The 10800-nt window shown below is 39.0% G+C and overlaps 1 protein-coding gene across 3 annotated transcripts in view; it reads left to right on the top strand.

Moving 5' to 3' along the window:
• The window catches only part of LOC112136617 (SREBF chaperone), a 32910-nt gene that overhangs the window by 20339 nt on the left and 1771 nt on the right, over positions 1 to 10800 (top strand). For all 3 annotated transcript variants that reach the window (XM_024258439.2, XM_024258438.2, XM_024258437.2), the window contains exons 12-22: positions 711 to 923; positions 1110 to 1477; positions 2190 to 2339; positions 4836 to 5037; positions 5126 to 5241; positions 7120 to 7660; positions 8871 to 8956; positions 9230 to 9312; positions 9875 to 10041; positions 10282 to 10362; positions 10455 to 10661. In XM_024258439.2, coding sequence (XP_024114207.1) covers positions 711 to 923; positions 1110 to 1477; positions 2190 to 2339; positions 4836 to 5037; positions 5126 to 5241; positions 7120 to 7660; positions 8871 to 8956; positions 9230 to 9312; positions 9875 to 10041; positions 10282 to 10362; positions 10455 to 10661 — 2214 coding nt within the window. The remainder of the gene's footprint in view (positions 1 to 710; positions 924 to 1109; positions 1478 to 2189; positions 2340 to 4835; positions 5038 to 5125; positions 5242 to 7119; positions 7661 to 8870; positions 8957 to 9229; positions 9313 to 9874; positions 10042 to 10281; positions 10363 to 10454; positions 10662 to 10800) is intronic.

Raw genomic sequence — 10800 nt, 5'->3', positions numbered from 1 at the left:
TATTTGGAAATATACAGGAAGTGTCTCCAGACGTGGTGTTGCAAGTAGAAGGTGCTGAACAGTTTACCAATGAAAAATACTGTTCTGCATTAGCATGTTTACAGTTTTGCCTTTTTAAAATACAGACAGTTTTTTATGTGTTAAAATTTGTATATTATTAAAACTTTTAAATGTAGTTATTTATGGTCAGGTTGTGGTCGGGGATCCATTGAAAGTTCTCAGATTATTGTTTATCACATGAGCTCAGACTAAATCTATAATCCAGATATTTCCACTTTAAAAACAATCCAATGTTTTGATTTACATGCAGAAGCTTGTAGAATACAGTTTCACACTTCTGCTACTCTCTTTTTTATCTGTATTTTGTGCTTCAGCTGCTGTTTTACAGAAGCTGCTCAAAGACAAAAAGTTTGAAAATTAATTTTTGCTAAACCACATTTAAAAATGATTCTTTTTTTAACATGTTAACTATTTCATGTGGGGTCTTGTGGATCTATGGATTTTAATTATTTATTTTTAAGATTTATTTAGCCAAGATATTCCAATTGAGATGAAAAACATCTTTTTTAAAGAAACTCCTGACCAAAAGGCAGCATCCGTCTGTGCTTATTGCTTTGTTTATTATTATATTTAGGTGATTTATTATATGAAATAGTTTTCTTTTTCCTTTTGAGCAAAGTGCTGTAAGTTGCATGAATCTTCTCCACCAGCTGGCCGACCTGAACCGCCGCCTGCCGGCTGAAGCTGGTCTCCCTCAACCCAAACCGGTTCCCCTTCGAACACGAGAGGCTCCGCCTCCTCCACGGCCCTCGCCCCACACCATCACCCTGCAGACCCCAGCCTTTAGGAACCTCAGGCTCCCCAAGAGGCTGCGCGTGGTGTACTTTCTGGCCCGCACTCGTCTGGCTCAGCGCATCATCATGGTGAGACAGAATTCTCCTGACTGATGGTAACCATCCTTTGTTTGTATACCTTCATAAACCAACACCAGTCCTCATCTCAGAGCTGGTTCTCTGTAACAGATACATGAATTATTGGATAGTGTATGTCTTTTTGAACGTCTGGTGCTACAAATATGAACGATGACTTAAAGTAACCTCTGTGTACAGGCTGGCACTGTAATCTGGATTGGAATCCTCGTCTACACCGATCCTGCTGGAATCCGAACTTACCTGGCTGCACAGGTGTCCGAGCAAAGCCCCCTGGGAGACCCCGGCGTGTCAGGGTTATCCCCTCACCTGGCTGTGGCTCCAGTTTTTGGAGCTGGAGATCCCACCAGTACCTTGAGCATTCACCCCGCTCCAGATCCGACTCCCGTACCAGAGAACCAGTCACAGGGTCACCTGCCTCTGCCCCCGCTTTCACATTCAGTCCCTCAAATCACCTGGGGGGCCGAGGACGAGGAGGGCTGGAGGAGGCTGTCCTTCAGGCACTGGCCCTCACTCTTCAGCTATTATAACATCACTTTAGCAAAACGGTGAGTCCTGCTGGTGAAAGAAAGTTTTCTTTTTTGCTTTTCAGGGCATATTTTAAGAGATAAAGTTGATGCAGTAAAAGATTGGGTGGTTGTATTTACATACAAACTCAAATTCTGATCTTATCTCTATGTGGAAATGCACATGTTTTTCATCAGATGAACCTCTTCATCGCTCTGGAGGACAGTGCTAGATAAAACTGTAAATGTTCTTGTGAACTTGAACTACAAAATGTTCAGGGAGGTTTGGACATGAACTGATAAGATCCACCTGTTTAAGAAGTTAAATGTGTGTGTTTTTTTAAGCCAAAAGTTGGTAGTCATTTTTGTAGTTGAGATGCCAGAGTTTCTTCTTTTTGAAATGTTGCAACATTTTAACTTGCATAAGATGAACAGTTTTTATTTTATTTGGCAGCACACATTCTGAATAATTCCCTTTAACCAAAGATAACCTACCGGATCAAATTTGGACACTTTTTACAATTTTATTTTATCTTTTTTTATCTTTTTATTTTTTTACTTCTACCCAAAACGAACAAACAAAAAAGATAAAATGTACTTTAAAAGATCAGAAGAAATTGTTCTTGGATTCAATGCAGTAGCAGACGAGTCATATCATCATTTGACAGACACAAGTCTGAAGAAACTTGATTGTGCTTTTATTTTGAAAGTAAAACGGTCTTTTCCTGTTCCTTTTTATTTGCTCTGTTTTTAGATACATCAGCATCTTACCTGTGATTCCAGTCACAGTTCACCTGAGCCCCCAGGAGGCCATTGAGACGCGCCACCCTGATGACACGAGACACCGCCCCCCACCAATCCCCAAGGTTTCTGCAGATGTACAGACGGACCTCACGCTCTACAAGTCAGTACACACATAGACCTTTTTTCTGCTGTGTGTTTCCAAGTTATTTGTAGGATTTCGAGATCAAATATGTCTACAAACTTTTCACTGGAATTATGTTTAATAGGATCACATTTCTGCATAATTACATCAACTCAACTTCATCTAATAGGAAAAGTGTGATAGACATTATAGCTAAGATCTGATCTGGGATCAGCTGCTTCTGAAGTTTGCACTGGATATTTTTGAATTTGTGGAATTTATAGATGTTAATCATTTATTTATTTATTTTTACATTTTAGGTTTTTAACTGCTCCAACCTTAAGTTTAGTTAAAAACTTTGTTGACAGTTAGACCTTGGTTAGAAAAAGTCCCACAGAGAAGTGAGCCACAGCACACAAACATTCTGGTACAGAAGTGGAGGCCAAACAAGATGTTGGTGGAGACCTTCAACTTTCAGTTCATTCGTCTTCTTGGCCGCTTTGCCCCTTTCGTGGTTGCGTTGCCGGACTTCACAATATTCACTAGTTTTTACTTTGAGAGTCCAGAACTTTCAAATGTTCCAGAAGTTCAGAGTTTCAATATTTGCTTACACTGACGGCTAAGACTACAGTCACATCTCCCCAAATACAACTGCGCAGCAACATAAATGCAGATTTTTCAGTGATTTTTGTAGATGGCCGTACGGCTGCATTTGCAATCAGGAGGTGGCCGTTGCATTTTTACAAGCCTTGCTGTAGCTTTGGGTAGCTGTCTATTTAAAAACATTTGCATGAGAAGTCATAGGGATGGATTAAAAGAAAAATGTATTTCGAACAGCAAAATCTGTTTACTAAACTCATTTATGAATTCCCTTTTAAGAGATTTTCTGTAATATTTCAAAGGAAAATATTTTTTGTGTGGGTTTTTGTTGTAGGAATTAATATTTTACAAAAAAAAATTCCATCTTTATTAAAATTGCCTGATAAGTTGACAATTTGACAAATAAATTATGTAAAAAAATTTGAAATAAATTCAAACTAGTGGCAGAATTCTGTGAACAACGCGAGTCCGTCTTTGTTTCACACATGACGATGTTCAGCCTTCGTTAATCACTCTAATTACCATCAAACCCAAATTCTGGAGCGTAGTTTTCATTGTCCTGCGTTATGTAAAGCCGTGGAGCGTCCCCGTGACTGCAGCTCATCCAAGTGGAAGCTCTTTCTTTCATCTTTGGACAGCAGATTCAAAGGCCGGTGACTGTAATTGGGTCAGGGTCACGACCTTCTCTGCTGGAAAGAGGCAGACAAAGATAGTTTGAAGGCCAGCACCATAAAGATGTTGGAGGCAGATAATCTGCAAACTATACAACATTGAAGGACACAGACCGCACTTTGCTGGCATTTAAGAAAGCAGGTTTTTATCTCTTTTGTGTCCCCTTATTGCCAAAGTTTAGTATTTCTTTTAATATCTATGTTGCCTCACTGACCCTGCAGTTGTGTTTCTGTGTATGTAACTCGTTAAAACAGGTGTTACGTGATATTCGCTTGTTCTTCCTCCTGTGGTTATAGCTCTACACGCTGGGCTTCTTTCTGTTTATTTTCTGCAGCACCATGCAGAGGTGAACAGGGTTTATCTGATCCAAGGTCAGATTTGATTTCCTTTGAAGATGGGTTTAAACGGGTCCACTTGAAGGTTCAGAGTTTTGGAAGAGTTCCCTCTGTATCTGTGGCCTCCTGGGAAATGTCCCTTTAGAAAGTGAGGCCATGAGGTTCATGAGCACAAATGTAGAAATTCAGGATCTTCTGTTTGTTGTTCTGACGTCCCTTCATTTAATAAACCCCCTCAGATTGAAAAATATCTTTTTCTCATAACTGTTTTTCAGACTTTTAGCATAAATGTCTGATGGTGAAAAAACTCCCAGGTTTGAGTCAGCTTTAAGGAAGTTATTTTTCGACTGAGAAAGTCGCAACTGTTTGACAGATTTTATCTGTGCATCAACTCGACATTCCTCAGAGGAAAGCGAAGGAGGCAGATGTTGTTTGGTCAGGTGGTTCCATCCAACATTTGCTGATTATTTTGCTAAAGAACGACTGTGTTGCTCTGTTGTGAGACACAGATAGTATTTGTTGTTTTGTCCAGAAGACTTCATGATAATAAAAGCTGCATGTGAATAGTTTTGAGGCAGACAGTATGAGTGGAGAAGAAATCTTCATCAAAATGCAACAAACCAAACGTATGTAAAGCCCTGGATTCCTTGATTTGTAAACGCATTTTGGAGACATCCTCACTGCTTTTTTAAAAACAACAAATATGATGTCACCTATTTGTCGAAGTAAGAACTTAATATAAAAATTTTATGTAGACTTCTTATGAATTCAATGTCTTCTAATGCAGAAAACTGGGATTATTAATAAAAAATAAATGTACATACTTTTTTTTAATGAAAAATCCTTCAAACACAATGCATTGTGGTCTACATTCATCAGTTTTTTGAGACTGCTGATTAAAACCTCGTTCTGGTCCTCTGCTCTCCAGGGTGGCAGCTCTGGGTCTGGCTGCAGGCGTTCTGCTGGTTCTTCTCCTCTTCTGTCTCTACCGGGTTCTGTGCCCTCGTAACTATGGCCAAAATGGCGTCCCTCACGGACGCCGGCGGCGAGGAGACCTGCCATGTGACGACTACGGTTATTCTCCGCCTGTCAGCGAGATCTCCCCCCTCCTGTTGAGAGGCCACAGTATGGTGAGAGGAGACGCACAGCTTTCTTTAAAAAGACACAGAACCCAGGTTACCCTGTGTTTGGAGCATGTTGTGGTTTTCTGTCCTGCAGGACATCGAGTGTCTGGCCAGTGACGGGATGCTGCTGGCCAGCTGCTGCCTGGCTGGACAGATCCGGGTTTGGGACGCCCAGACAGGAGACTGCCTGACCGTCATCCCAAAGCAGTGGTGAGAGATCCTGCATGTTTGCACATCTGAAGCATCACAATTTTTTACTTTAAAAAATCTATTTCTTCAAACAAGTTAAAAATATAGAACACAAAATGTTTTCTCCCGTGTTAACCCTTAGCTGTCCCTTAACTTAGTGAGTTTGTCTGTTTATAATGACACGGGAGTGAAAGTGAACCCCCAAATTAGCTTTATTATTAAGTTTTCAAAAAGTATTTAGCTTTGAAAGATTTGGTTTTAAACAATCATACGTATGTGGTTTATTGAAGCTTCACCCAATTTTTTTAAAGACATTTTTCACATTGTTTTCGCCTCGTCTTTCCTTGTCTTTCTATTTTATTTTTCTCCACATGTTTGATCTTTTGTTTTAAAACATAAAAACTGTTTGCAAAAAAAATGACAGAATTTACCATTTGAATTTTTTAAGGACATTTCTGTTTCATTTTAGAATTATAGTAATATAATCAGAAATATATTTAAAAAGCTTGGATATTACTAAAAAGTTGAATATCAAGCATTTTTTAAATAAACCAATTAAGCAAATTGTAAAGAAAAAAATACTCAAAAAGGTCCCAGACTATTAAGGATTAAAAGTGAAAATAATTGCCAATGAAAATCATAGAATTTATGTTGGTGAGATTTCTTAAAGTAAATTGTGGTGTCCTGTCATTTTAAGATGGAATTAAATCCTAAAATTAGCTATAAAGACTCATATTTAGGTGTATTTCTCTTTTAATAATTGCATTGCTTACTTCCCCCAAATATATCCTATTTTAAGTGCTACCAAGTGTCCAAATACTCTTATTTCTAGACCATAAACACATTGAAGTCAGACAAATCACATATTTTAAAACAAATTTGTCTGAAAAATGATGTGTAAATGTATGTTTATTTTCTAACATCCACCCTGCTGTTGTTAAATATATGTTAGGAGACAAATAACACTTTCCATTTTCCCTAAACCAAACAGCAACTGAAACAAAACCATCCCAAATAAAACTTTTGCTTAAAAATATTATGTAAAGTAAAACAAAAAACATATTTTTTTAGAGATACTTGGTGAAAATAAAATGTTTTCAAGATCTAACTAAAAATAAAATGTTTTCAAGATCTAACTACTCAACAAGATATTTAAAATGTATTATCTTAACCCAGGAGAACCCATGGTACATTGGAGTATTAGGGCCATTTTACAAGCAAAAAAAATCCTTTTTACAACTTTAAAGAAGTAAACTTATGAGAAAAATATTGTAACAGTTAAATTATGAAAATAAAGTTGTATATTTATGACTGTAAATATCAAAGGCTACATTTCTAACTTTTTTTGTACATTTACGTGTTTTAAAGTTGTAAATTTACAATTTTAAAAGTCGTACATCTACAACTTGAGAGAAAAAAAAAAGTTGTAAATTTACAAGATCAAATTCTAGTAATATTACTTTTTTATTTTTTTTTTGGTGGCCGTAATATTCCGTCATAGCATGGTGACATCATTGTAACAGAAAAATATCAAAAATGAGTTGTGGTTTGTGGTAAATTTATTTTTAAGGAAAAATGGGTCAGGGTCCTTATGGGTTAAAACAAGTTGTGCTATTTTTCAAAAAATTACTAGGAACTTAGTTTTGTCTTATATAAAGTGTAATAAGAAATTTAAATTAGAAACTAGATAAAAAGACGTGCTGTGATCTTGTTTTTTTTTCTTGTGTGCTCTTAGTCTATTTCACTCCTGGAAACGATGTTGCTGTTGAAAGTACTGGTTCTGCAGTAAAAGTAGTGTTACTTTTTTTAAACTCTGATTAGTTATCTGAGTTATTTTACTATTTGAAAACTGTAAACCTGTGGCAGCCTCTAGAGCTAATAAAGTTTTGTCTCCACCAGGCTGAGGCGGAGCAGCAGCAGTTGCTGCTGGGAGCAGCGTGAAGGTTTGGATGGTTTGAGCGGAGAACCTGAAGGTTTAGGTTTTGAAAGTCGGGATCCCTCCATGAGTGGGGAGAACTTGACAGAAGAAGACTATTTCCCGCTGCGGCGCCGCGCCTCGCCCTCCAGGGTGGCTCTTTTCACCGACCAGCCCGATCTGACTCCTCTCATTGACACCAACTTCACCTCCCAGCCCCCGTCTCACCTGTCCACCCCCCCCAAAGACGGCTTTGACTACGGCAGTCTGGTGGAGCGTGCGTACATAGAGCACGAGCCGCCATCGCCGTCCAGCTACCCGTGTCCCTCCTCTGCGTCTTCCTCGCCATCCTCAGCCGCTCAGCCTCAAAGGAGACTCAGCATTGGCGATGGAGGCGGGGCCTTGTGCCATGAGAGAAGCTCCGGAGCCGGGCCTCAGGCGGCTGCAGACTGGGAGAGCTCTGTGTGGGCCATGGAGCTGAGAGGAAACCTGATCGCCGCAGGGAGGAGCAGCGGCAAACTGGAGGTACGGAGAAACTCGCACGGCGTCTCTGAAAGCATCTCTTCATTATAGTTCGCTTTATTCACACTTCTGCAGCAGAAAGGAATCTATTAGACAGTAGAATTCATCAAGGCCCTACCTTTGTTTAAATTTTATTTTTAGTCAAAAGTATTTCCATTCAAAATCAAATATTTTTGTATATTTCGGAAACAAATTGTGTTTTGTTAAAACAAATAACTGAAAAAAACCTTCAATAATATTTCATATGACAAAAACAGCGAAAAGATAGAACTTATTATTACAAAAACAAGGGATTAAAAAAAATCTTAAGCTAATAAATTAAAGTAAAAATCTGTTATTAAGAAAGTTATAAGAAATTATATTTTTTGTCTCACCCAGCAGAATCAAATCAAACTGCAAATTTTACCGTAATTTATCCTTAAATTGCATCAAAAGGATTTTCCAACTGATAGATATTGACCATAATTTAAACTTAAATTAGATGTTTGTTCACAGCATTTTTGAGGAGATACTAAAACCAAAATCCAGCAAAGAAATAAAAGTCTTCAGGTCTCATTAAAACCCGTCATTCTGGTTAAAGTCCCTCTCCAACTGTGTTTTTATTTCTATTGTATTTTTTTTTTTTTTTATGTTTTTTCCTAAAATCACACCGTTTGTTTTGTTTTTTAATACAAATGTTATGCAGAGCAGCAGGAGCTCATTAGAAATTCATCTCTGGTTTATGGTACAGAAGTAATCTTACGTTGATATCCCAGCATCCCTTTGTTTACACTCTCTCCAGCTAGCATAAAGCTCCTCACAACTCCAAGTTAACAAAAAAAATGACGACCAATATTGGCGCTATCCAACCGTCCAGTTTAGAGCCAGATTCCAGCTCAGATGAGGAAAATGAGGACGTTAATGGATCTATTTGTCTGCAAGTGGAGGATTTAGAATTGCAGAGGAGCAGGGAGACTTTAGCAGGTTCTGTGTCATTAACTTGAACTTTTTTAAACCACAGATTTTCATCTGCTCCTGATCCATCACGATTTGATTAAAGAAATACGCCGAAACAAAGTTTTAATCTTAAATTCTTTCATCCATCACAAGAAGAATGCTACAAGAACGTGTTAAAAACACCAAAAACACACATTTTCATTGGAGTGGGTCTTTAAAGCATTTTAGCACAGCGTATGTTTAACATCGTGGTTGATGCATGTTATCTGTGTTGCAGTTGTGGGATGCAGTTGAAGGGTCTCTGCGATGCAGAAATGAGGACGGAGTCTCTGGAATCACAGCTCTGGCCTTCCTGAACAACAGGTAGAACACCTGCACAGCAACAAACTCCTCCCCCTTTATTCAAATGTCTGTTACTGCATCTGCTGTTTATCTTTTATCATAACGAAGACAGAAGTACTTTAGTCTAAATGTAAAATCTATGTATTTATAGGCACAAGAAAGCATTTAATAATAAAAAAAAATAAAGCCACAATTATATTGTTCTCTCTTAGGGGAAAACTAAGTCATGGTTGTCGCTGGCACTGAGGAGTTTATGTTTGTTGTTCATCAGTGTGTGAATCTCACTTTCATCAGAATTGTAGCAGCTCGTCTCAACGGATCCTTGGATTTCTTCACAGTGGAGATCAACAAACCTCTTGCTCTGCTGCAGTACAGAGGTGAGACTCTTCTCCTGTTGTTTGTTCCATAACGTTCACACAAGGAACGTTTGCTCTATTTGTTTAAAGGTTGTCATAATTCTCATCATTTTTGTTGTTTCCCCGCTTAGCATCAAGCTAAATTTCTATTTCGCATCTCTTCAGTGTCTCATGTTGAGCTTTTTTTTTAAGTTGTGTGCGTGTGGATGGGCATTGTTTTTGCTTTTTCATTTTTAAATTTAGAAAATATTTTACATGAAGCACTTTGAGCAGAAAACTGCCCTACGAATAACTTTATTTAACTCACTCAAACTGTTTTTGTACACAACGAAAATTAAGAAACTCACTTAAAGACTTTCTGTAGAGTTGAAGCAGCTTAAATGACTGTATAGAATTGTCTCAGAGAGATTGAGATATCTTCAGTTCTATTTACAATTATGTTCTCTTTGGACATGTTGGATCCTGTATGTTTATTTTTCCATTGATGCTTCTCGACTGTCTGTTTGTGAAAATGATGAGAATTATTGAAGAAAGTCTGAATGTTGGTAGAGAAAAACTCAATCTTGTGCTCGTCCCGCTGCAGGAGCCCCCGGGCGAGGAAGCATGCCTCCGTCTCCCTGTTACAGCAGCGAGGATGTGATCAGCTGCCAGCTGACGCGCTCCGTGCAGTGCGCTCACCAGAAGCCCATCACGGTGCTGCGAGCGGCTGCCGGCAGGGTGGTCACCGGCAGCCAGGACCACACAGTCCGGGTAACAAACTCCGACGGCGCCGGAAAGCCTGAGTTCACACATGACGATCAATAAATCATGATTTTTACTTTTAGCGTAATTCTTGTTTTTCGTCATGTGCAAATTATATTTCATTTATGTTCGAATTAGTTTCAAAACCAACTTTTAAAATATGAATGAAGTTGTGAATAGATCAGTGTTTGTGCAGTAAATGCAGCTCTACAGCTGTAACTGTTGGATGTTTCTTCATTAATCGGTCAGGTCTATCGCCTGGAGGACTCGTGCTGCCTCTTCACCCTGCAGGGTCACTCTGGAGGAATCACCGCCATCTACATCGACCAGGTCACTTCTCCACCCCTTAGATGTTCTTTTAGTTTAGAAAAGTCAGATTGAAATAACCAATAGTGAAATTGAATTTGTTTTTCTTTCTCCAGACAATGGTTCTGGCGAGTGGTGGGCAGGACGGCGCCATCTGCCTGTGGGACGTCCTGACCGGCAGCCGTGTCAGCCACGTGTATGGTCACCGCGGCGACGTCACGTCACTGGTCTGCACTACCTCTTGTGTCATCAGCTCAGGCCTGGATGACCTCATCTGCATCTGGGACCGCAGTACCGGGATCAAGCTGTACTCCATACAGCAGGTACTGGATCAAAACCCACTGCAGGAAACTGTTTGGGATGAAGTTTAAGCTCTTTGTCCTGCATCCAGATCCACTGTATTCTGTGAAGTCCAGTACAGAAAAGTTAATAAGCTACAGTATTTTACGGTGTATATGTTGA

The sequence above is a fragment of the Oryzias melastigma genome, linkage group LG16 (genome assembly GCF_002922805.2).
Source record: "Oryzias melastigma strain HK-1 linkage group LG16, ASM292280v2, whole genome shotgun sequence".
Classification (NCBI taxonomy): domain Eukaryota; kingdom Metazoa; phylum Chordata; class Actinopteri; order Beloniformes; family Adrianichthyidae; genus Oryzias; species Oryzias melastigma.
This window is presented reverse-complemented; position numbering and strand designations above follow the sequence as displayed.